We start from the raw sequence: 27,510 nt of genomic DNA on the forward strand, positions 1-27,510 counted from the left end.
GCTGTCCACTGCTGCTCAGGCTCTGCGCTCCAGTCGCCTGCCGCCTGTGCTACCACACTGTGCTCCCCGCAGCTGCACACACACCGCCACTGTTCTGGCTCAGCATTCCTGCACCCCACAGAGTTCTTTCAAACAGGGCAAGCTCCCTCCCCTTCCCTTGGCCAGCGGATTCCGGTTTCTTGCCTCTCCAGACTTGGGTCCTCCCTTTCGGCTGGTCTACTGGGACCCCAAAATCCAAGCACTTGGTGACCCATAGTTCTCTGGTCCACTGGGATCTCCTCTGGATGACCAGGTCATTCTCCGGTTTTGAGAAGGGACTGAGACATCTTTCTTGATCTCTTAACCCCCATTTCTGAACAATTGCTCAGGAAAATGAGGACGCCTGTTTCCTGTTCTTTGTTCTCACGCATGAAACAATTACGGGAAGTCAAATCTCCAAACTAGCAGAGAACTTAGGCCCTGAGCGCCTGTCTGGCCTAAATACGATAATAGGCTGTGGTGGCCCAAGAATGGTCAGCAACTTTTATAAGTGGTCTGGTACATGGTCAGAAGTCCTTTATGTCCAGGCTTTCTTTTTCCTGCATTGCCATCCCTCGTACCACTCTCCCCTGACAGCCCCCATTTTCCGATGGCATGTAGTCACTACCTTGTGACGTTACACAGTCGCGACCTTGTGACGTTTTGCAGTCGCCATCTTGGCTTGTGCCAGCCTGCAATTTTGCTGAGTCAAAGGCACAGTCACCATTTTGTGGCGACATGTGGGTGCCAGTGTCTGATCCTACTGGGTGGCAGGTGCCAATTTCGGAGGACCCTCATCCACAGGATCTCTCACCACCCGGACCACCATCCTATACTAGGACAGCATCCCACTCTAATCTGCTCCTTTTCTCCCTGCCATCCTCCCTTAAGGGACCAACTCAGGAGGTTTTTACCCTCTATACCTGCTTAGATCCACATACTGAGGCTGAATCTGTGGTGTTGGCAACCTCTTTCATTGGGCAATCAGCCCGATATTCAGAAAAAATTAAGAAAGGCTAAGGACGGTCCTCAAACCTCTATCCAAGATTTGGTGAACATGGAATTTAAAGTCTTTAATCCTAGAGAGGAAAGGCGGAGATGGAGAATATATCAGACTTCGCCAAAAGACAGATCCCTGTAGTTGCCCTGTGGCCGGCAGTGGAGGCTCAGCGCTCCGGAGCGTCACCTAGGGGTGGAGGAGAGCAATGACAGCTTCCTCCAGTAGCCTGCCTCAAGTGTGGCAAGGCCACGCCCACCAATTAGACCAAGTGTGACATGAGGCCAGGAGGGCCACTGCAACCAGTCCCTTGGAAGAGCAGTGAGCCCCATTGCCTCAACACAGGAGGACTACTCTTTCAGACCAGGCCCTGGCACTGGCCCTACTCAGCCTGGCTGAACCCTGAAGGCTCCCGGATTCCTTAACCTTGATCATACTTGCCAGCCCAGGGTAACTCTCAAGGTTGCGGGTAAGCCAATCTCCTTTTTAGTTGCCTACTCAGTCTTCCATCCTTTTCAGGTCCTAGTTTTCCTTTTCCAATCTTAGTACATGGGATTGACGGCAAGCTCTCCTGCCCACACACCTTAACTTCCCCAATCAGGGACTGAAGAAGCTCCACACCCAGAAGTCCAGGCTCTTAAGCCAGGGGATCAAGTCCTCAAGTCGCTTCAACCAAAACATCTCCAACCATGGTGGACTGGGCCTTTTACGGTGATCCTCACCACACCTACTGCAGCCAAACTGCTGGAGGAGCCCAACTGGCATCACCTTACTCGGCTACAAAGGGCTCCGTTACAACAGCCTCATGACAAATTCTCTTATACAGTGTTGGGGCCCACTAAGCTCTGTTTTCCTCAGCATAATTCTCTTTAATGCTTTTATTTCAGCAGGTCCCCTTGTTTACATAGCACGGTGCTTTCCCTTTCCAGATCCCAGACAATCCTAAGTATTAAACTCTCTAAAATCCGTTACTGATGCTTCTGACCCAGTAGCATGTTTTCCATTTGACCAGACTGACATATACCCACTCACTGCTGAAAAGAGTGGCGTGTCTCTCAAGGAAAATGTTGCTATTACAATAATGAATCTGATCTAATAAAAAGAATGCTGAAAAGGGTAGGGTAAGTCTCTTTCTCAGGAAAAATGCTGCTATTATATTAATAAATCTGGCCTAATGGAGGAAAATGTCTAAACTCTGACCAGGTTAAGCAAAAATGTAAAAACATCAAGCTGTCCAAGGTAACCTCCAACTCCAGCTACAGCCATACTCCCACCTGCCTACTTCTGAAGGAAGTGGCAGCCAGAAGTAGTTATGGACTCGGTCTTTGCCCATTATCACCAAAGGGCAGGGATGATAGGTCGGGTCCCCCCCCCCGTTTCCCCCATATGGCCTCAAAGCAGGAATAGGAGGAGGAACCCCGAAAGCTGGAAGCAGAGATATCACAAAAATCCAGGTGCTGTGAGACCCAGGCTTCGCGAGGCTCCAGATGTCGCAAGAGAATTGACGTTCCCACACTGTTAGCCCCACCCCTAAAGCCCCTGCTTAAAACACGGTTACTTCCGCCCCGCTACGTGACTCAGCCAGCCAACCAGGAATACGCGCGACTCTCCGGACGTGTGGCTCATCAGTCCCTTCCCCCATGGCTGGTGACTCCCCGAAGGCACCAGGTTTCTGATTAAAGCCATTGCTAATAACCTGGTTGGTGGTTGCCTCCCTTCCAATTCCCCCAAACTATTTTTAGCGTATCGGCCACTTTGTACAATGTTATAGCCATTTCTTTCCAAGGCTCTCTGTCCATTAGACTATGCGTTTGTTTCATTAAGGACCAAGTTTTCTTCACCTTTGTGTTCCCAGTACCAGAAAGTTTATTCCCCTCCTCCTTTTTTGATACTGAGAATTTTAAAATACCAGGGCGATTTTACTTCCAAGTTACTTATAGGTTGCTGAGGGTCTGGCTAAGTTGCTGAAGCTAAACCTGCGAGATCTTTCTGTTTCGGCCTCCCAAGTACTGGGATTTCAGGCCTGTGCCACCACACACTGCACTGAGTATTTCTTGACTGAATGATAAGTAAAGCAACAAAGAAAAATCAGATACATAGATACATATAGAAGGAACATTTCCAGTTTCTTCCATGTTCAACTTAATTCATAGGTACAATTAGAACCTGTTTCCTCTAGTCCTTATTATACATAATATTAATAAAAGTCTTCAAAGACATTAAGTATGAATCATCAATAGACCTGTAGACAGTCTGGTCCACAACAGACCTCAGCTCTGTGGAGTAAATCTGTCAGATTTCTCAAATTCCTCTAAAGCTCTTGACTCCCGAGCAGCTTCATGAATGCCGAGGAGTGAGGCTGGCAGAACCAGTCTATCACCCTCTGAAATAGTGGCAGCCGCACGCCTCTCCTCAAGTGTCCTTATCACTCCCTCTTGTGCATCAGCCTACAAGGGGCTTCTCCAGGATGTTGTATCCCACATTTAATCACCTTTTTGTAGTTTGTCATAATGGGATTTTGCATGTACTAGTATGTTCAAATCAAAGACACAAACATTGTTTAAAATACAAACAAAATTTCATTAGTCTATAGTACAGGTAGGATGGTCAAGCCCAAGAGAATGAAAGATGAAGGTCATACAGCTAACTTAACCTCAAACTACAACTGTTCTCACCACACCCAGTGCGTCTTCTGAAAACGCTTGATATATCAAAAGCGAAGCAGCCGTGCTCCAGACTGCTTTTGCCACGTCAGTCAAGACCTGTTGCTGCTGCTTTTAAACAGCTCTCTTCCCCGCAGGCACGCGAGGAACCCAGGCTCAAGTGCTGCCTTCCTGGTGGCTTCCCTCACGCCTGCAGCTCCACACGAAGGCTGGAAAGCAGGTGCCTCCTCCCCGCCCCGCTCCTGCTCCTGATGAGTACGGAGCATCTGCAGCTGCACACTCCCTCGCTGCCACACTGCCCAAGAGCCCTCTCCTGGTCCTTCTCTCTCCAGGCTGAGACTTCTTTTAGCCCAGCTGTTGTTTCAGATCACAGTTAAATTATATGTGAAACATAACATGGTTTTTGACTCATTTGTACTTCCTGGGCTTATATATGAAAACAAACAAAATAAAGACATCCTACAGGGCAAAAAGAGAATCGTGTACATCTAGCCATTGTTCATCTATTTTTAAATGAAGATTTAAACTAAAAACATATTCCCAGCTCAGGAATCTTGTTCAACCACTTCTCTACACTCCTCAGATAAGTGGAATGTCTCCATACTTGGAAACACTGATCCTAAAAATAAAGTTCCCTGAACTTTGTCCTTTTCCTGAGGATTTACAATTTGCAAATAAACCAACCACTGTATCTCACTCGGCTGTAGAGAATAATTATGTTTAACACCATCCCCAAATTTTGATTATAACTTAAGATTAAAGTGAACAAAAATGGGTTGTTACATTTTAATTAAATTCATCACTTATCAGAGACATCTACAAATTCAAGCCTACAGCAGCTATTACTAAGAACTTACGGTATTCTTAGTGTCCAAAAACCTAGAGTGCAGTGTTACTGCGCAGTGCCTGCTGGAAGGATGGAGGAGAGGTGACAGACAGGAGAAATGGGAACAGAAGGAATCTCATTAACCTTTCCAAGGACTACCATTTTTTATTGTACTTTATATTTTGCTGAACCCCTAACATGAAAGAATTCACGCTGTATAACTCCATTTATATGATGTCCAACAGTCAAAACGAGTCTATAGTGGCCAGGTATAGCGGTGGATGCCTGGAATCCCAACACTTGGGAAGCTGAGACAGGAAGAATACAGGCTAGAGGCCAGTCTCAGCAATTTAACAAGGCCCTCGGTAACTTAGCAAGACCCAGCTTCCAAATAGAAAAATAAAATAGGGCTGGGGGTACTGCTGAGGTAGAATGGCCTTTGGTTCAATCCCCAGTAACACACACACACACACACACACACACACACACACACACACACACTCACACACCCTAGTCTATGGTAAGAGAACAAGTAATATTAATCGGCCATTTGGAAGCAGAGGGTAGCAGTGACCAGGATGGTAAAGAACATGAGAGGAGCCGGGTGTGGTAATCCCAGTACTTGGAAAGCTGAGATAGGAGGATTGCAGGTTCCTGGCTAGTCTCAAACACTTAGTGAGGTGCTCTGCAACTTAGTGAGACCCTGTAAAAGACTAAAATAGGTCTGAGGTGTAGCTCAGAGGTAGAATGTCCCTGAGTTCCATCCTCAGTATCACAGGAAGGAAGAAAGGGAAGGAAGGAATGAGAGAAACCTTTGAGGTAATGAAAACATTCTGTTTGGGCAATGTGTTATATCATTTATGTACTCATCAAAACACTTTAAATCCTACACTTAGGATCTGTGCATTCTACGATGTGCAAATTAAACATCAACTTAAAAAAGGAAAAAAGCCAGTTAGCTGGGCATGGTGGCCAACACGTATAACCCCAGTACTTAGAAGACTGAGATAGGAGGATTGCAGGTTTGTGGCCAGCCTTTAGCCACTTAGAGGCCCTCTGTAACTTAGTGAGATCTTATTTTCAAATAAAGAATAAAACAAGACTCGGGGTGTAATTTGGAGGTAGAATGCCTGCCTCTGGAATCAATCCCCAGTACAAAATTTTTAAAAATTTTAAAAAAGAAAGAAAAAATAACTGCTTCCTTCCCATAAAAATATTAGTGCCAAATGATAAAAAGAGAAAATAAGAGAAGGCTCTAGCCGGGTGTGGTGGTGCACACTTTTAATCCCAGCATTGGGGGAGGCTGAGACCAGAGGATCATGGTTCACAGACAGTCTCAGCTACTTAGTGAAGCTCTCCACAATTTAGTGAGACCCTATTTCAAAATAAAGAATAAAACAGGGAAGGAGGTGTAGCTCAGAGGTCGAATGCCCCTGGGTTCCATCCCCAGACCCGAGAAAAAAAAAGAGAAGGCTCTGGAAGAAAATATTTTTAAAGTGTTTTAAAAAAAAGATTACAAGAAGAATGTGACAACTATCAGCTCCAAAAAAATAGGGCACATATCTGATATACTCATTACTATCACAATTTAGTACTCAGCAGCTTTTTTTTTTGGTGGGGGGGAGTATACTGAGGACTGAACCCCTCTGGGGTTCTTCCTCTGAGCTACATTCCTAGACATATTTTATTTTTATTTTGAAACAGCGTCTAACTAGGTTGATGAACGGCTCGCTTCTTACTGAGGCTGTCCTCAAACCTGTGATCCTCCTGTTTCAGCCTCCTAAGTACTAGGATTACATGTGTCTGCCACCACACCCAGCTAGCAGAAACTTAAAATTTTGTTATATAAACATATTTCCAAGTATAAAAGAGCTACACAAAAACATAAGACAGTCCCCACTCAAAATAAGAACTTAATTAGATGTGAAAAGAATGCATAGATAAATGGTTCTTCATTAATTCCAAGTAACAGATTGTCTTTGAGAATCTAATAAAAGCTATGTTATTCCTGTAAAAAATGAATATAAAATACAAAATTTTATAATACAATGGCAAGTTTCATGGACTACTTGAAATTTACCTATTTACTATATCCTATATCCCTTTATTATAAATAGATACAACTTTAATATTTCACTTAATACAAATCAAAATAAGAAGTCTGCTTTGAATTGTTCAAGTTAGAGACTAGGCCAGAAGATTGCTGCATTTTTTTCCTTTCTTTTTTCAGTTCTGTGAGTCCACTCACGTGTATTATGTCTCATATCAGATTTTAAAAATACTCATTTGTCTTTTAGGTAAGGAACTCACATTTTTCTTTAGGTATAACAGATAACAAATTATTAACATTTATTCAGACTGCCTTTTTTCTACTTTGTCATTTTCTTTCTCTCCTGATAAAATATGGCATTTTTCTCATACAATAAGGATATTCAAAAGTTGATCATACTGTGATACACAGAATGGCCTCCTATAAGTATATTTCCTAGTTCTGGGAACCATGTTTGATTACACGGCAAAGGGAAATGAAGGCTACAGCTGATCTTAAATAGATTATCCTAGATTATCTGGGTAAACCCAATGTAATCACAAGGGGCCTTAAAATGTGGAAGACCCTGGCAAACGAATCAAAAGCAGGTGGCAGTGTGTAAAGCACTGAGCCCATTGATACTGGCTATGAAGACACAGGGCAGGGCCTGAAGCCAAGAAATGCAAGTGGCCTTTAGAAGCTGAAGAGGGCCAGCAGGCAGGCTCTCCCTGAGTCCCAGAGGCAGCTAAACAACACCTGATTTTAGCCCAATGAGACTCAGTGCAGGCTTCTGACCTCTACAACTATGAGGGAATAAATCTGTGTAGTCTAAAGCCATATGTCTGTAATAATTTCTTAGAGCATCAGTATCAAATAATATTAATGGTGAAGTTCAAAAAGTCTAAGTTAATTCTGTAATGAGTTATACCATTTACAAGTCAGATTTCTTGGTACCTCAGAGCCTTAGTTTTCTGATATAGATGGAGAAACTGTGTTCTCTACCTCTTGCAGAAATATACCAAGAGTATGCTTTTGTAAATGATAGACCATCTAAAGATGTGAGATAGTATGTATATATATATATATATATATATATATATATATATATATATGATCACTATGTCCAATATAAACATCCATACTGGCATACTAAAATATATTAAAAAATCATGTTCAACTCACAGTTCTAGAAACAACGCTCCATTAATATTTATTAAAGCTATTTCTAATATGTATTTCTGAGAGTTTTATGTAAAAAAAATTCAGCCTTTTAATCCTTAGAAAATTTCTTAAAAATTTTGATGGCAAAAGTTGGGCATGGTGGCACATACCTGTAATCCCAAGTGCTTGGGAGGCTAAGACAGAAGGATTGCAAGTTCAAGGACAGCCTCAGCAGGTACTAAGCAACTCTCATCAACCTAGCATGACCCTGTTTCAAAATAAAAATTAAACACAGGGCTGGGGTGTAGCTCAGAGGTAGAATGCTCCTGGATTCAATCTCCAGTAACACACACACACACACACACACACACACACACACACACACACACACACTGATGGTTAAGAATTTAGAAGACTACATATGTCTATACAAAGTACAAAATATATCACAGAGCAATTTATATAAAGTATAAAAGTATACAGATACCATGTATATAGCACATTATTATAAGAGAACTCAATATTGATAAAAAAGCATGTCATCTGGAATGTAGTCAATCCTAAATCATCTTTCATAAAACAGAAGAGGGGTGATCTAGATTAGTATTAGCCACAGGATGTTTTTAGGTTGATTACCACCTTTGACTTTTCACATAATAACATAACAATAAATACTCTCTTCTTTCTACTCTTCAAACTCTTAGGGAGTACAAATTTCAAAACCTGAGGAGACAAGGCATATATAATTAAAATCCTTGTGAAATGCCATCCAATGTATCTGAGCTGGCTAAATTTTTTTCAATCATGGCAATAAACGTCCTTTCTTCTTCATTTATATGAAGTAATAGACTCATAAATAACATTTAACTTAAATTTATAACTCTTTACCATTAGAATTGGACACAATAAACCTAATTCATAAAAATTTAATTCCTAAGAATTTAATTTTATAAGTCAACTGCATGAAAGGAAATATTTAGGACACAAACACCAAAAACCAATATATATGCCTATCATATAATAAAGTACAAATCAATATAAAAAATTCAAGCTGAGTATACAGGCATACACTTGTAATCCCAGTACTTGGAAGGCTGAGAAAGGAGAATTGCAGGCTTGAGGACAGCTTCAGCAAATAGTGAGACTTTCATCAACGTAGTGAGACCCTTTTTTCAGAATAAAAATAGAAAGTTGGGGACGTAGCGCACAGGAAGAATACCACTGGGTTTAATCTCTAGTACCACACACACACACACACACACACAAAAGCCAACCAAAAAAGTGGGAAAACCAACGAATAGGTAATTAAAAAAAAAAAAAAAGAAGAAGCAGACAAGGCTAATAATGAACACTTAGGGAGAAAAAAAAGCCCACTTTCCTAGCAATCAGGAGATGTAATATTTTTATTAAGCTAAAAAAATGAATAAAATAATACCTAACTTTAAAAACCTATTAACAGCAAAGTTATAGGAAATTATACCACTAGTTTACCTTATTATTTTTTTTTCTTTTTTTTTTTGGTACTGGGGGTAGAACCCAGAGGCTTTCTACCTCCGGGCTATACTCCCAGACCTTTTTTATATTTTATTTGGAAACAGGGTCTTACTAAGTTGCTGAGAGCCTCACTGTAGCTGAGGCTGGCTTTGAACCCATGCGATCCTCCTGTCTCAGCCTCCCAAGCGCAGGGATTACAAGCGTGCGCCACCACGCCCAGCTTACCTTTTAAAAATTTTGAGTGTGCATTCCATCCAACAAGAAAATTCTACTTCTAGGTATTTGTTTTATCATAATGTGGTCTCTTCTCGGCTCGTGTGTTTGTGTGTGCCCCGCACTGCTGCTGGGGACTGAACCCAGGAGATTAGAGGCATGCACCACCATGCCCGACTACACAACTTCTAAAACTAGGCCTTCCCAAATGACAGTGTGCTGCCGTTACTCATGAGGCCCTTGGATCAATCACACCTAACTTTATGCTGAAGAGATGATTCAGAAGGGGAGCTAGATACCAGAAAGGACCACACAGGACTGGAGAAGCGACTGGGGTTTTGAGCCAGCCCAATCTCCAGGGAGCGGGGAGCTGGAGAGTCCCAATCAGCTGACGGGCACATTTTCAATTAACACTGCCTACCTAATCAGGTTTAAATAAGGTCTGGACGTTAGGCTTGGAGGAGCTCCAGCTTGATTCCACAAGGAAAGGGGAAGAAAGCGCTGCCTTCAGAATCCTCCTGGACCTTGCATTACAGTCTTTTTGTCTGTTCCTGACCTACATCCTTTATAATAAGGATGTAACCATAAAAACTGTTTTTGTGAGTTCTGTAAGCCACTTTATCAAACCTGTAAATGTATGCCCCCCCCCCCTTTGTAGACGGACAAGCACTATGGAGAAGGCTGGCAGGCCCAGGGAGTCCACCCTCACTCGGCGTACTTAGGCCAGGACGAGGTTGCGATGCCAATCAGCAGCACAACAGTATCCACTGCAACAGTCTGAGCGCATACAAGGGCATGCTCCTAACAATGTTCCTCTAAACACTGGAAAAGTGGAGACCTCCAGAATGTTTACTAAGAATGGCTAAATAAACTCCTGTACATATGATACAGTATTACAGAAATCTAAGTACACAGCAATTAAAAAGAATGTTTCATTGATATATCCTCCCACAGAAATTCCCCAAATGCATATTAAACAGAAAAAGTACGTTTTAGAAGAATAAAGTATGACCACATTCTTGCCAACTAACTGCCTCCATCACAAAATCACATCCAAAATTAAACTTTTTCCATGTAAATGTATTTAAAAAAAAAAAAAGGTCAGGATGTCTACATATAAAATTGGTAAGAGTTATATTTGAGGAAGAATGGGATCTCCAGAGAAGTGAACTAAAAGACTTCTACGTGTCTGAGTTGACTGAAGTTTGTACCAGTGCATCCTACTTCTTCTACAGCTAAAAAAATAAAGTGAACTTCGAGGTAAAGATGACTGCCTGAACACAGTTATCAGCCTCTGTTCAAGCACTCTACGTAACATGATAAAAATATGTAATTTTCTAAAGGAAGAGCCCTACAAAAGAAGAGAGAAAAGATTTTTTTAAAAAAGTAATTCCACTAGACATTAGGAAAAAAAAATGATAATATTCATTGTAGAACTGGGGAAGCCGGCAGACACCCTGCAAGGCAGGCTTGTCAAGCTGTCCTCTTCCCAACCACCCTGACTTCAGCAGCTAGGCAACCCCAACCAGGCGTGGGCCTGGAGGTCTGCTCTGTGGACAGGGAAAGGTTTGGACAATGGCAACAGCTAAAGTAGGTACCATATTTATACTGAGTATGGAAATTAAGTAAAAGATCATATTGAATGCTGACACTCTGAGGCTTCTCACTCTGCCCTTAAAACACTGGCATAAAACAAGTGTGTGTGTGTGTGTGTGTGTGTGTGTGTGTGTGTGTGTGTGATGTTGTGATGTCTGTAATCCCAGATACCTGGGAGGCTGAGGCAAGAGAATCTCAAATTCAAGACCAGCTGGGGCAACTTAGGGAGAGCCTATGTCAATTTACCTGATTTAAGGGCTGAAATGTAGTTCAGTGGCAGATCACTTTTCTAGCATGTATGAAGTCCTGGGTTCAATTCCCAGCACTGAAAGAAAAAAAAAGTCCACGCAAGAAAAGCCACTGACGGAGCACAAGAGAAAAGGCAATGATGCGACATGTCTAAGAAAAGATCCAAACAAATGACTGCAGCTTTCAAATGACCCACTGTAAAGTATCAGGAATTAGCCAGAGATCATCAAACATGAACAGAACATCCAATGAAAAACCAAAGCCACACAAAGAGGAAAAGCAAATGGAAAGAGATTAGGTAATCAAAAGGGGGAAAGCACAGAGATACATAAGCACACATACATCCATATACGAAACACATGAACACATGTACACATAAAGACATCTCGGTAATGGTCGTGGGAAAAGGTGGCATTCCACACAACAAAAATGGAATGCACGCAGAAAAGAAAACCCTCACAACAATAAAAAGAAAGGCAATGGGATACCTTTCAAACATCAAGAACCGCAAGTTAAAACTACAGAACAACAACAACAATCTAAGAATTGGGGTACTGAAAAAAAATCCCTCAAAAAGTGGAAGAGAAAGAAAAGCAAAGGATGTTCTAGGTACCTAACGTCTATGATCAGAGAGGCTGGGCGTGGCGGCACACGCTTGTAATCCCAGCATCTGGGAGGCTGAGACAGAAGGACTCTGGTCCACAGCCAACCTCAGCTACTACTTAGTGAGGCTCTCCACAATTCAGTGAGACCCTGTTTCAAAGTAAAGGATAAAAAATAGGGCTGGGGGTATAGCTTGGAGGTAGAATGCCCCTGGGTTCCATCTCGAGTACCACAAAAATTAAATAAAATGATCAAAAGAGAGAAGGGTAACACACACACACACACACACACACACACACACACACACATGCACAATGACATAATTCTTTAAAACTACCCAAAATGAAAGACAAGAGCTATCAGACTAAAAGGGCCTACCCAACGCTGCGTAATGAAAACAAATACCAAAACATGTAACAATGTGTGTGTGTGTGTGTGTGTGTGTGTGTGTGTGTGTGTGTGTTTTCTAGGGGCATTCTACAGTTGAGCTACACACCCAGCCCTATTTTATTTTTTATTTTGAAAGAGGGTCATGCTAAATTCCTGGAGGCTGTCCTTGAACCTGTCTCAGCCTTCCATCAAGCCTAACTGAAGATTTTCCATTTTGTTTTTGTTGTTGTTATTGTTATTATTATTATTATTATTATTATTATTAGGTACTGGGGATGGAACCCAGGGGCACTCTACCTCCGAGCTACATCCCGAACCCTGTTTTTTATTCTTTATTTTGAAACCGGGTCTCACTGAGTTGCAGAGAGCCTCTCTAAGTAGCTGAGGCTGTCGGCAAACTGCGATCCTCTAACTAAAGTTTTATAACCCTAGGGGAAAAGACTCTAAAAGCTGGGAGGAAGCGGGACGTCCACGTACTGAACAGCAACACCAGTGGCCACAGAGATCGAGTAACACTTAAAACGGTGAGGGAGAACAATTTCCAACTTAGAATTCTATGTCAAGCCAAAGTTGTACCAAGAGTGAGGGTGGCCAGCTGTGGTGGTGCACTTTTGTAATTCCAGCTACTTAGAGGGCTGAGACAAAAGGACCCCAAGTCTGAGGCCAGCCTGAGCAATGTAAATTCGCTCCTTTAAATAAGGAGCTCCTATCTCAAAATTAAATACACAGGACTGGGGGTGGAGCGCAATGGCAGAGCACTTGACCGGCACATGCCAGGCCGAGTATGATTCCTCCTGGTACAACAAAAACAGAAGGGGGGGGGTGAAATCTTTTAAGATTGAAATTTCAAAATGTTTTACTTTACACACATTCCTTCTCACTAAGACATAGGAGATTTGTGTTCCACCCAAAACAACGGAGAACATGGGGAAAGATAGGAAATCAAGAACTTAGGAAATGGACCCTAAGGGAGAGGCAAAAAATGGAAATCTCCTGGACCCATTCAGAATATAGCAGGTAACGGGCCAGAGGAGACCCGAGGGTTGGAAATTCAGAGAACAGTTTCTGGGCAGAGGCAAACTGAAAGGAGATGTACCCAACCGGCAGAGCGGCTAGAAAGCCCAAGGCTAAGTAAAACAAATTTTAAATATAAAATTGTAGCCAGGTGTGGTGGCTCATGCTTGTTACTAGTAATGTGGAAGGCTGAAACAGGGTTGTGGGAAAATAAAGAATAAAAAATTGGGTTGGGGACATAGCTTGGAGACAGATGCTCCTGGGTTCAATCCCTAGTACCACACACACACACAAGTATATATAATGAGTGTGCAGAAAAAGCAACAGCCAATTGTAAACAGGGTTCTGAATTACTAAAAGAAAGTTAGCTAGGTTCCACACATTTTACAACTAGAATACGATGTAAGCACCATTTAAAATACTGAAGCTGCATGTATTTCATCTGACTTCTGAATCGCCTCTCCAAATAAGGAAATTACCCCCACCTACTTCTTTTGAGACGCATATTAGTTTCCTAATCCATAAGTCACTATATAAAATCAATAGTACTAGTCCAATATTTTAAAAGCATTAAAATTAATAATTATTCTTTAGGGTTTTCAGATATTAATGGCAACCCTCTGAAGAACTCTCTCTGGCCAGATGGTAGAAAGAGTGGTGTGGGGCCTTACTAAGGAACTGGGCTTCCAAGGACACCACAGGAGCTGGCTGTTTTTAAGTACTGTGATAGGGAACCTGGGGAATTCCAAATCAAGACCTCAATCTGGAAGAAGTCAAAGCACCAGCAGAGCAGTGAACCGCTTTGATAAACGTAGTTAGCCAGGTGTGGCGACACACACCGGTAATCCCAGGACTAGGGAGGCCAAGATGGGAGGAAAGGCCAGTCTCAGCAACTGAGCTAGACCTTGTTTCAAAATAAAAAATACACGACTGGGAACTAGGTGTGGTGGTGCTGGCTTGTAATCCCAGCATTTGGAAGGCTGAGACAAGAGGATCGCGGTTCACAGCCTCAGCTACTTGGACCCTTTGCAACTCTGTGAGACCCTGATTCAAAATAAAGAATAAAAAATGGGGCTGGGGTGTAGCTTGGAAGTAGAATGCCCCTGGTTTCCATCCCCAGTACTGCAAAAATAATCAGCTGGATGCGTAGCTTGAAGGTAGGATGCTCCCTGGGTTCAATCTCCAATACCATAAGTGAATGAATGAATTAACGTATATTATCCATGTTGCCTGAGATGCACTACCTCATCCAACAGCTCTAAAAATTCTGAATGTGGGCTCAGTTTGATTCCTAGATGCGCCACCATGCCTGGCTTCCCTCAATAGTTTTTTATATAGTGTATGAAAATCAAAACACAAAGTATCCAAAGCTATGGAAAGTGACTATATATTCTGAGAAATCGCCACAGTCGTAAATGTTTTTATCATTAGAGTAAACGAAGAGTAAACTAAGCTAGCAGAACAAAATTAATTTTACAAAATGAAAAGATAAAAAGCAGCACTAATGAAACAAAAATCAACAATAAAAGGGTATTGTTCAATAAAATAAATTACATGTAATAACGCATCGTGCATATACGGTTCCTTTTGTTCTTCTCAGCTCGCATGGACATAAGTACGATAAATCGATAAACAATAATAGACTGGTAACAACTCAAGCAAAAATAGAATATGCCAAGGGTCAGAACGAAAGTTCAAATGCTCACACAGTTTCTGATACACCAAATTTCCTCTTTTCCTTTCAGTTTTTGTTTTGTTTTTTGTGGTACTACAGATAAAACCTCACACAAGTTAACCAAGTGCTTTACCACTGACCTAAATTTCTTTATTCTCAAAACACTGAATGTATATAACTGATAGATATTACTCAAAATGTATTTACCAATCTGCACTTAAAAATATCAAAATCATCACTTGAGTTTTCATGGGAAGGAGGGATGAAATGAAGATTACATAGTCCTAAAAATTGTACCCTATTAGAAGCTTCCCTTTCTACTCAGCAAATTGGTAGTAAGATCAATTGCCTTGAGCAAACGTTTACATCCATGTCTTACAAATACCTAAGAACTAGAGAAATCTAGAACTGTACTTGCAGGGTGTTAATAAGCAATAGTGGGAACCATAAAAGTACCAAGCTGCAAACAAACAAACTCTCAACTACAAGGGCTAAAGACACCCTGAGCTTTGTTCTCTCCTGCCTCGCTTACAAACAGGTTGGCTCCGCCTTTAAACACCAGCTATCAGCAGGGCGTAGTGGTGCTCCGTGTAATTCAGGAGGCTGAGACAGGAGGATCACAGTTCGCAGACAGCCTCAGCTATTTAGCGAGGCCCTTCGCAACTCAGTGAGACCCTGTTTCAAAAATAAAAAGACTAAGCCGGGCTTGGTGGCACATGCTTGTAATCCCAGTATTTGGGAGGTGTGACAGGAGAAACATGGCTTGAGGACAGTCTCAGCTACTACTTAAGTGAGGCCCTTTGCAACTCAATGAGAATCTGTTTCAAAATAAAGAATAAAAAATAGGGCTGCGGGTGCTCCTTGGTTCCATCCCCAGTACTGCAAATAAGTAAATAAATAAATATTAAAAATTAACAAAATAAAAAGTCTAAACTGGGCACATGCTTATAATCCCAGCAATTTGGAGGCTGAGACAGGAGGATTATTGTTCATGGACAGCTTCAGCTTCTTAGTGAAGCTCTTTGCAACTTAGTAAGAACCTGTTTCAAAATAAAGAATAAAAAATAGGGCAGCCCCCCCCCCCCCCCCCCGCGTGGTGTCGGATGCTTCTAATCCCCAAGCTTGGGAGGTGGAGACAGGAGGATCGCGCTGGTTTGGAGCCAGTCTCGCTGGCTTAGGAGACCCTGTTTCCACATTAAAAAAAAAAAAAAAAAAAAAAAGTTAAAAAATAGGTCTGGGAGTGTTGCCCGTGGGAGTGTATCCTGGAGGTAGAAGGGTTTCCGGGAACCCCAGTACCACCAAAAAAAAAAAAAAAAAAAAATAGGGCAGGGGGTATAGTTCGGAGATCGAGTGTCCCTGGGTTCCACCCCCAGTATCCCCCCCCCCAAATAAACAAAAAAACTAAAAATAGGGCTGGGGGTATAGCTCAGAGGTAGAATGCCCCTGGGTTCCAACCTCAGTACCGCAAAAAAAAAAAAAAACCAAAAAACCACCAGCTCTCCAGAATGTGCCACCGTCCTGGTGGTCTAGTCCTTTCCCTGCATTTCTGCCTCCTTGCTGACTCTCACTCAGAGCCACAGAAATCTTTAAACACGCCCTTCATGCTCTGTCAACCCTGCTCCTCACCAGACAGTCTTAACACAAGAGCCAAAGGCACAGGGTCGGTTTCCAAGGCCTCTCACCAAGCAGCTCTCAGCACCTCCCTCCTGGCTGCACCTGGCAGGCACAGGAAGTGCGCTCACACCACAGCTTTCCCAGGGACCTCAGGCCTGCTCCTTCCCTCTTCACGGTGACTGGAGTGTCACCCAATCAGTGAGGTCAGCCCTAAAGTACTAATAGTATGTATACGTTTTGGGGGTGTTTGCAGGGTTGGGGTTTGAACTCAGGCCTGCCTCGCACACACTCTAGCTACATCCCCAGCCCATAAAGCCCTGTTTAAAATACCAACCACAGCCGGGTGTGGTGGTGTAGCTTGTAACCCCAGCATTCAGGAGGCTGAGACTGGAGGATCGGGGTTCATGACAGCCTCGGCTACTTAGCGAGGCCCTCTGCAACTCAGTGAGACCCAGTTTCAAAATAAAGAATAAAAATAAGGCAGGTGCTGTAGCTCGGAGGTCTAATGACCCTGGGTTCCATCCCCAAACCCGAAAAAAAAAAAAAAAAAAAAAAAGATGCTCCTACCACAGATAAAAAATGCAACAGCCACTCAAATTTAATGGACCTGAAATAACCTATTTCCTAAAACTTGTTCTATCTTTATTTTTAATATTGGTTATCACTATGCACCTAGGTTTCAATTGTTATCAACTCTACCTCAATCAAATGCAACTTTTCTTCTTCCTCAACAATGCCATGATTTCAACTTAGGCATCTTCTGTTATGGTTGAAGGAACTGTTCTGGGGACCCCGTTGGGCTCCCGGAAACTGTTCCAGTTACAGTGAGAGAGAGATGTAACCGCAGGTTCTTGTTCTGAGCTAGGTATAGATAAAACACTAGTCCAAACGCTTGTTGGAAGTTTAAATGAGTTTATTATTACAAAGATGGAAAGATAGGATATAAAGTAAAGCACTACGTCACAGAGAGAGTGACATAGTGGGATGACTTGAAGTCACTGGAGGCTTCTGGACCAGAGCAGTTTACACTAACCATCTTCTGACCCAACTAGTTCTGCCCTTTCTCCGGGGCAGGTCGTTTGTTCTAGCTGGTTAGGACGAGAATGATTCACAAGGTCAGGGCCACATGGTATCTGCTCCCGTTTACAGAGGTCAGTACCCTCCTCCTACACTCTTGGCTTTTGCTAGGTGCCATTTATTATGAAAACCTGTTTTTAGAATGTAAAGGCCCTAGGTCCCAACTCCTCTATCCACTTGCTAGTTACTTTTAATGAGGATACTTTGCATAATAACAGCTACCTGAGTGCTTTCCTTTTCACATTTTGAACCCCATTTTTAATAAATTTTTGATACATTCATACCAAAACTATTTTTGAATATTTTTAAGCCATTTCCTAATACTGGTACATCTTCCACCATTTTTTTTTAATGGTACTGGCGATTGAACTTAGTGACCCTATCACTAAACTACACCTATTCTTTTTACATTTTATTTTTATTTTGAATTAAATTCTGCCCAACTGCAGAGACTGGTTTTGAACTTGTGATCCTCCTGCCTCAGCCTCCCCAGTAACTGGGATTATAAGAATGTGCCACTACACCCAACCCACCAATTAAATTTTAAGAGTTACAGCTTATTTTCCTTCTACCACACGTGTGTGTGTGTGTGTGTGTGTGTGTGTGTGTGTGTGTAGTACTGGGGATGGAACCCAGGGGCAGTCTACCTCCGAGCGACACCCCCAGCCCTATTTTTTATTTTTATTTTCATTCTGAAATAGGGTCTCACTGTCTCACTGAATTACAAAGGGCCCAAGTAGCTGAGGCTGTTCATGAACCACAATCCTCCTGCTCAGCCTCCCAAATGCTGGGATTACAAGTGTGTGCCATCACTCCTGGCACTCTACCACACTTTAAAAACAAAAAAAATTAAGCCAGATCAGGACTGTGCACAGCCCCAAGGCTGCCATCCATATAAAATACCACTGCAATGGTTTGTTTGTTTGTTTGTTTGTTTTGTGGTACTGGGGTTCCTGGAAACCCTTCTACCTCCAGGCTACACTCCCAGACCCATTTTTATATTTTTTAAATTTGGAAACAGGGTCTCTTAAGCCAGAGAGGCTGGCTTTGAACCTGCGCGATCCTCCCGTCTCCGCCTCCCAAGCGCAGGGATTGCATGCGGATGCCCAGCTGGTTTGTTGCTTTTTACCTTAGGTAAATCAAACTTGGAGCCCCGTAGAACCCTTCAACAATGACTCAATAGCTTCATGTGCTTCACCATTCTTCCACACAACCAACAATCCAAATATATTTACCTTTATTCAGTATGCCAGTCAAAATTCTAGGTTTCTGTAGAGTTTTCTTTAGTCTAGAGTACTTTCCCTTTATAAAAATTTTAAATCCTTCAAAAGAGTTTAAATGTGCTGGGCATAGTGGTAACATGCTTTGTAATCCCAGTACTTGGGAGGCTGAGACAGGAAGATCACTGTTCACTAAACCCCTTAGCTACTTAGTGAGGCCCTCTGCAATTTAGTGAGACTCTGTTTCAAATAAAGAATAAAAAATAAGGCAGGAAGGGTAGCTCTGAGGTAGAAAGCCCCTGGGTTTCATTCTAAGTACAAAAAAAAAAAAATTGTTTAAATGCTGCCTTCTTCTGTTAGAGTACCCTTTGACCACCTGCAGAGGTACTTTACTTGGCATTCTATTACAAATCCTGTAATAAAACTTGTAACACTGTATAATAAAGTATCCTCCTTTGCAACTCAGTGAGACTTTGTTTCAAAATAAAGAATAAAAAATAGGGCTGGGGGTGGCGCTCAGAGCTAGAATACTCCAGAGTTCCATCTCCAGCACCCAGAGGGGGGAAAATTTTTGCCTTTTCTCAAACTCAAGGGAGAATTGCAGAGATGCCACTGTTGATGCCCGTTTCTTGGTGTTTGAATCTCTGTGAAATTCCCTCCCCTTAAGGGTGAACCAGACCCATGGCCTGTAAGGAATGCCTGCGATTAAGGTGGGGGGGTGGGTGTGCTACACACAGGTAGCACTGCCCCCCTACTAGTCCTACTGTGCTGGCTTCAGAGCAGCAAGCTGTCATGAACCTAACTATCACAAGGAAATGAACCCTAGCACACAACCTGAAGGAGTCTGCAAGCAAAGCCTTCCTGGTAGTCTCTAGATAGTGCTGCCCTGGCCCAGACTCTCCACCCCCAGAAACTGATAAATGTGTGTCAAGCAGATAAATCTGTAGTAATCTAATGAGCAGCACAGAAAACAGAACCTAAGACATTTTCGAATCCTCTATTTACACAAAGTTTTATATCTTCTCTATTTTCTAAGCACATCAATATGAAACCAGCTGAACACATGCAAAACAGATGAACAGTTCAATTAAATAACAGTGCTTAGGGATATTAACATAAGAAGGTAAGTCTTAGAAAGTATCTTACTACATAAAGCAGTTCTACACTTTTTGCTAATCCAACCATGGGTTAAACATACCCAGTACATTTAATAACATGAAGGCAAGTCTCATTGTAAGCACAATTCAAGTAAGAAATACAAAAAAAAGTGGTGGCCAGAAATAAGAACCTGTGTACTGGTCACCAAGCAAAGCAATGAACTGGAGAGGAGTGGGGGCCTGTTAGAGACATTATCTGTAAGACAACCAGGCTCTTCCTTCCTGCAGGAACCACAGCAGCCAGCAAAGCCTCCAAGTAACCAGCACAAAGGTCAGACGCTGCAGCTCTCAGAGGGGAGCAGCCCGTGCAGCTGCTAACAGCAGCCTCCAGCCCACCCGCTGCCAGCTTGCAGTCAAGCACTCCCACTAATTCTAAAGGACACACTTCTGTGACAGAACTCACACCTTGGCATACAACACGTGTAAAGAGAGATGAGATTACACATGAGAAACACTAACAACCAAAGTCCCTTCAGGGGCGGCCGAGGGAGTGACTGAAGGTATCTTACTCTCTCAGAAAGAGACAGACCTTCCTCTTCTGCCACTCCCCATAAAAGTCCTCAACTGAATAAAAGACATCCAGAAACAGAAAGCAAATTCAAACATTCTGGCATTTGATACTCGTAAGAAGTTAATATTTTAATTAATGGAAATAAAAATTTTACATCTGTGTGGAAAATTAGGAGAAACAAATCTTCCTAGAAGTACAGAACATGTGTAACATACTCAGTTTTAAAGGACATCCACACCCCTCCAACACAAGGAAACACACTTCATAAGTAACAAGAAGCACCTGAATTACACTCAGACTACTGAGATCCTCGTGCTCCAACCCAACCCAAACAAGCTCAAGACAAATCAGGCAGCCAACAGCGGCAGCCGCCTCAGGGCGGCCGGGTGTCTTAAATTGATTCACTTTACATTTTCACATCCAAACTCAAGGACACATTACAGAATTCCACAGGATTCCTCTAGAAATTACAATTCCTTCATATATTTTTATAGTCTGATTCCCCACCCCAGCCTTGATGCATTAGTGAAGACTATTTTACCACTTCTAATTGCTTTGTGAACATCTGCAAGTTAGTGGAAAACCGTAGACATAAAATAAAACCAAACAAATCCTAAGACACCACACCAAGGCTTTTAAGTATCAAACTCTGCCCTAGAAATCAGTTTTAAAACAAAGGTGATGAAAAAAATTAGTAATTAAGAGAGGGCTTCTGAGCCAGGCATGGTGGCGCACTTGTAATCCCAGTATTTGGGAGACTGAGACAGGATCACGGTTCGCAGCCAGCCTCAGCTACTTGTGAAGGAGGCCCTTTGCAACTCAGTGAGACCCTGTTTCAAAATAAAGAATAAAAAATAGGACTGGGGGTGTAGCTCAGAGCTACCTGAGTTCCATCCACAGTCTCTAAAACAAACAAACAAACAAACAAAATTAAGTCACTGCAAAGTGTAATCAAGTCTAATTTCTAAAATAATAAGTTTCATTATCTAGCTCCATAAATCTCAGACTCAGGTCTAGACTTCTGATCAGGTCCCCTCATTTGAGAACAGGTCATTATTCTGAGCCCCTTCCAGCCTTTCCCAACAGAGGTTTCTCAAGTGAATAGGAAAACACAGAAAATTGAGTAACTGTTTCCTCAAATGTCCCAAGAATGATACATAACTGAATCATTCAGAGAAGGGAAAAGTTAAAATTCACTGTACAGCTGGGTGCCTCTGGCCAGCAGTGCTCAATGCTCACCAGAGACCTAGCTCAGAAGAGCTGCCATTAGCTTCCCAGGGTGACCCGCCTGCCACTAGGCCCATCTTCATAACTGCAAAGCACTAACACAACTTTACGCAGACATATCTGAGAATTTAGATTTTAAAAATAGATGCACCACCATGCCTGTAATCCTAGTACTTGGGAGGATGAGGCAGTAGAATCACAGGTTTGAGGCCAGCCTCAGCAAATAGTGAGACTCATCAACCTAGGGAGACCCTTTTTTCAAATAAGAAATAAATCGAGTTGGGGGTGTAGCTCAAAGGTAGAATGCCTGAGTTCAATCTCCAGTACCACACACACACACACACACACACACACACACACACACACACACGTCTTACCTCCTTGTCTTTTTCACTTTATTATAAATAGCATGGATGTTAACTGTTTGTCCTGGGTCTAAATAAAACATATTTACTTTGACTAAATAAACCCATACAAATATACTAATTCCATCTAAGAAAAGTTCCAGTCCTTAAATAATTAATGAAAGTAGCCCCGTACATTAATTACTTTTTTTTTTTTTTGGGGGGTGGTACTGGGGTTCCTGTAAACCCTTCTACCTCCGGGCTACACTCCCAGACCTATTTTTTTTTTTTATATTTTTATTTGGAAACAGGGTCTCTTAAGCTCGGGAGACTGACTGGCTTCAAACCTGCGCGACCCTCCTGTCTCCGGCTCCCAAGCGCGGGGATTACAAGCGTGCGCCACCCCGCCCGGCTAGATACTATTATTTTGACAAGCCTTTTCCTATTCCTTCTTCTTTAGCAAGCTTTTACAGCACATCTTCTGATATCCTCCGATAACTGCTAAGTGGCAGTTATTCTTGCCTGTGCTCGACTGGCTGGACACCGCCTTACGATAGCTTCGACTCAGCTGCGATCCACCCCAGTAAGAACACCACTAGTTCTCTCTCTCAAAAACAAGACTTGACAAAGATGGCCCAATTTGGGGAAATGTCAATATTTTTATTTACATAGCAAATTTACTACAAATAGTTAAAGTAGTTAAAAAGTCAAGTGTTGTTCAATACTGAATGTGGAAAGAGGTTTAAAAGATGGGGGGGAAACTGGCCAGATGTCATAGCCTACACCTATAATCCCCCTGGGAGGCTGAGACAAGAGAACAGACTAGACACCAGCCTGAGCAAGACCAATTCAAAATAAAAAAAATAAAAGGCTAGGGGTATCGATGGAGATAGACTGCCCCAGTACCACAAAGGGGGAGGGTTAAAAACAACATTCTAATACTTAACTCAGACTAATAGAACAGAACATCAGAATAGATAAATCACATTACTTGGGTATTATAAATACTTCCTAATGCCCTAAAGTTTTCGCATTTATAAGTACGTGAATAAAAAGGGCCATAAAAATGGAGGGGCTGGTGTTTCCCTGAGCTCAGCCGTGAATCTAGTATCAGCTACATAATGCACTGATATTGCAATGTCTGCCTTCCACGGACAGATCTCTCTTTTCAGAGGGGGCAGATGGTCTTGATTGAGCGTTAAACACTGAGAAAGGGACAGTTCATTCTCCTCTGATCAAGTGCACCCTCTGAACACAAAAGCACCTCGTTTCCCCATTAAAAACTCCCACTTTTCCCAAATGCCTTTTCCTTAACCCTAGCCAATACTACTCTTCCAAAGAACCTGCTCAATTACTGCACCTCGTAGGCAACTGAGATAATTTTTAGACGCTGTCCTTAAGAGATGGTTTCCGATTGTTTAAATCAGCAATTTAAATAATGTCTGTGTAAACGCAGACTTCTTCAAGGCCGTTTCCAGTCAAGCAGGACAGTCAGCAGGTGCAAAGTAGCAATTTGCCGGGGTTAAGGCCCGCCTTCCACCAACACAGGCGTGCAACACACACACACACACGGCAGGTCAAACTCTCCACCAACACAGGCGTGCAAACCACACACACACACACACACACACACACACGGCAGGTCAAACTCTCCACCAACACAGGCGTGCAAACCACACACACACACACACACACACACACACGGCAGGTCAAACTCTCCACCAACACACGCGTGCAAACCCCACACACACACACACACACACACACACACACACACACACACACACACAGCAGGTCAAACTCTCCCCGGAGTGTGCACGGCTACCGATCTCCACGGGAGCCGGCCGAGGGCGCGGCGGCCCGTCCTCCCCCGCCCCGGGCCGCCGTACCTCCGAACATGTGCGGCGAGAGGTGCGCGGGCAGCGAGCCGATCACCAGGCGCGGCCCGCCCGGGCCCCCGCCCGCCGGCCGGTCCCTGCCGCCGCCGCCGCCGCCGTCCTCGGGGCTGCTGTGCACCGAGTCCTGCGAGCCGTAGGGGCCGCTGCTGCTGTGCGGGATGCCGAAGGCGGCGGGCGCCGCGCGGGCCCCCGACGCCGCGCCCCCCGCCCCGCCGACCGAGCGGCTGCGCGGGGCGGCCGGGCCGGCCGAGGCCGCGGCGCCGCCCGAGGCTCCGGGCGGGAGCGCGCCGGGCGCCGGGGCCGGGAGCCGGGCCGCCGCCGCCGCCCGCGGCCCGCCGCCCGCGGAGCCCGGGGCGCCGCCGGAGGGCAGGTCGGAGCCCGAGTAGGCGCGGGCGCGGCCGTTGGCGGCGGCGGGGCCGCTCTGCTTGGCGCCCATGTCCGCGCCCGGCCGGGCCGCGGGCGGGAGGGCGGCGCGTGCGCCCCGGGGCGGGCGGGCGGCGGGGCGGGGGGCGCGCTCGGCCCGCGGCTCAGGTGGCGGCGCGGCGGCCGCCGGCTTCGGTTCCGGGGCGCCCCGACGGGCCGCTGCCGCTCTCTGCCGCCGCGCTCGGCGCCCCCGGCCTCCGCACCGCCTCCTCCCGGGCGGCCGCTGCCACCGCCGCCATCCTCCGGCTCCGCGGCGGCCGCGCCGAGTGGGAGGCGCCGCCCGGGCCCCGCCGGGCCTTCCTCCTCCCCCCCCGCCGCCCAGCGGCTCCGAGCCGAGGAGGGGCCGCGCGCTGCCTGGCAACCGTCGCCGCGCCCCCCCGCGAAGGAGCGGGGCGCCCGCGGGGAGGAGGCCCGACCTCGCGCCGGAAGGCGGCGGAGCGGCCCGGGCGGCGCCTGGGCCCGAGTGTGGGGTCGCGCGCTGTGGCCCCGCCCCCGCCGCTCGGGCCGCGCAGCGGATTGGCTCTCGCCCGCCTGGCCCCGCCCCCTAAGGCCCCGGCTCCGCCTCGCCAAGGTACCGCGGTGCGGTAGGTGCGGCCGCCGGCGGATCCGGTGATGGACAGGTCTCTGGCCCGGCCCTCCCGGCCGGGCCGCGCCCCCTCCTCGACTGGAAGGCCTGTGCCGATTGGAAGGACGGAGCCCCGCAGCGCCAATCAGAAGGCGGCTCCTCCTCCCGCACGTGGCCCTCGGACGCTGGCTCTCTGTGTAGGTCCCCTTCACCTTTCCCAGACTGCGGGAGTGAATGGTTGTGTCCTCCGTTTACGCCGTTTGAGTGATGTTGCCCACCTCCTGGGTGTTACACCCTGATTTTAAAAAATCAGAAGGTCAGCAATGCAGCTGATAGAAGAGAATCACGGAAACAAAAGAAATAACCGAGAAGGCTGAAGCCAGTTCCATCTGAATTCGATTTACCAGAGTTGGAAAACTGAGGATAATCCGGCCTGACCTTCAATGTCAGGGCAAACAGTAAGGTGCAAGGAAGGCTGCACCCGACTTGAAACCTGGTTTCTAGGCCTATACCGAACTGAATTGTGTGTAGAGAGCAAGTTAGTTTACCGTTAGCTTCCGTCCCTGGAATATCTGTATTAAATCTCATGTGCACCTGCAGCTTTAAAACCCTATAGTTTCTCTAAAATGGAATTAATAAATTCTCAGTGCATTCCTGCTCGTGGTGTACCATCGTACTGCAGAAGCATGCTCTACACGTCCTGCCCTAAAACTCGCGTTTTGAAAATGTTCGTGTCCTCTACGTGAAAATAATAGCAAGCATTGTTTTTGTGCAAACTATAGAAATAAGTGCCATCTCTTCTCCGTATCTGCAATATCCTCTATGTTGCGATTTGTGTCCGTCTTAGAGAGCAGGTAAATGAAGTTTTTAAGAAAGAAGGCCAGGTGCTCACTCGAGCCTGTAGTTCAGGCTACTGCAGAGGCTGGGGTAGGAGGAGGATCAGCCAAGGTCCATTAACTAGAGCACAGCTTATCAACGTAACAAGGCCCCATCAGGGCAAAGAAAAGACTGGAACACGGAACAATATGCAGGTGTGTGCACTACATATAACACACATATACATATATGTCTCATATGAAATGTATACATCTACACAAACTAGACATACATAAACACATATGTAAACAAAGCTACTCAAAGCGTTTTGTTGGTGGTGGTGGTGGTTTTTTACTTTCTGTTGCTGCGGATTGAATCCAGCGGTATTTTACCTCTGACCTGCCCCACCAGCCCTTTTTATTTTTTGCTTTGAAACAGGTTCTGGCTAAGTTTCTGAAGATCTCCCTAAATTGCTGAGGCTGTCCTCAAACCTGCGATCCCCCTGTCTTAGCCCCCTGAGTCCTATGAGATTACAGACATACACTACTATGCCCAGCTACTCAAAGGCTTTATGTAGAATATCATGGTAAGACAATCATTTTGATTGTCTTTTCCATAACGATGTTCCCTGTCACTTCAACCCCATCCCTACAGAGCTACTCCAGCATTCCAACTCAGACATGCTACATAGTAGCTCCTTCATATCACAGATCAGCTTAGCATTGTTAGACTGCCTCCCTCTCACTAAACAATTGGCTTCATGACAAACTTCTTGTCTGCTCCAGTGCCTAACACCTGTGATGACAATCAAGGTTCAACAAAGAACAAATAAGTGAATGCAAACATTTCCTCCTCCTCCTCCTCCTCCTCTTCCTCCTCCTCCTTCTTCTTCTCAGTACTGAGGACGGAACTCAGGGGCATTCACCTCGGAGCAACACCCCCCCCCAGCCCTATATTTTGTTCTTTATTTTGAAACAGGGTCTCCCTGAGTTGCAAAGGGCCTCACTAAGTAGTCGGGGCTGTCCGCAAACTCCAATCATCCATCTTGTCTCAGGCTCCCAAATGCTGGCATTACAAGCATGCGCCACCACGCCCAGCTGAATGCGTACATCTTAATCAGTCTCTCAAGACTTAATGATGGTCTTATTCTCCTTAACCTCTCCCATGTGGTGGGGTCCCCTTCCCTCTCCGTCTGAGTGGAGCTTTGGGATTCTTTTCCCACAGAGATTCTGGATGTATGGAACTTTGCCCTTCTCTGTTCTTTCCTTGGCCCTCTTACCTTTGCAATCCTCTTGTCTTTCTCCCTTAGTAACCCTCATGGAAACGATAGGAGTTTGTGTTGGTTTGGTTGGTTGGTTTTGGGGGGCACTGGGGATTGAAACTTGAGACATTCTGTCTCTTAGCTACACCCTACTTTATTCTTATTTGGAAATTGGGTCTAGCTTGGTTAGTGAGAGTCTCTCTATTTGCTAAGATAAACCCATGATCCTCCTGTCTCAGCCTCTCAAGTACTGGGATTACAAGCATGCACCACCATGCCCCTCTGTGTGTTTTATTGTCAACCAAACAGTTCTGGCTTCGCTTAGAATTTGTAGCTTCTTTATTACACACTACCAGTTCTTTAAAAAGTCAAAGTGTGACCTCATCCAAATCGGTACCTTTGAGTATGCACACCTGTGGTACGGAAACAAGTTTTATGAGATAATGCCCTTCCTACCTGGAACACACTC

At 44.6% G+C, this 27,510-nt stretch overlaps 1 protein-coding gene across 1 annotated transcript in view; it reads right to left on the reverse strand.

The window, feature by feature from the left end:
* ZNRF2 (zinc and ring finger 2) overlaps positions 1-24,412 on the reverse strand; it is a gene marked incomplete at both ends in the record, with an annotated part of 80,255 nt that extends 55,843 nt beyond the window's left edge. The window contains one exon of the mRNA XM_080700927.1: positions 23,968-24,412. Coding sequence (XP_080557053.1) covers positions 23,968-24,412 — 445 coding nt within the window. The remainder of the gene's footprint in view (positions 1-23,967) is intronic.
* Between the last annotated feature and the right edge of the window lie 3,098 nt (positions 24,413-27,510).

Source organism: Muscardinus avellanarius, assembly GCF_963383645.1.
Source record: "Muscardinus avellanarius genome assembly, chromosome: 9".
Lineage (NCBI taxonomy): Eukaryota > Metazoa > Chordata > Mammalia > Rodentia > Gliridae > Muscardinus > Muscardinus avellanarius.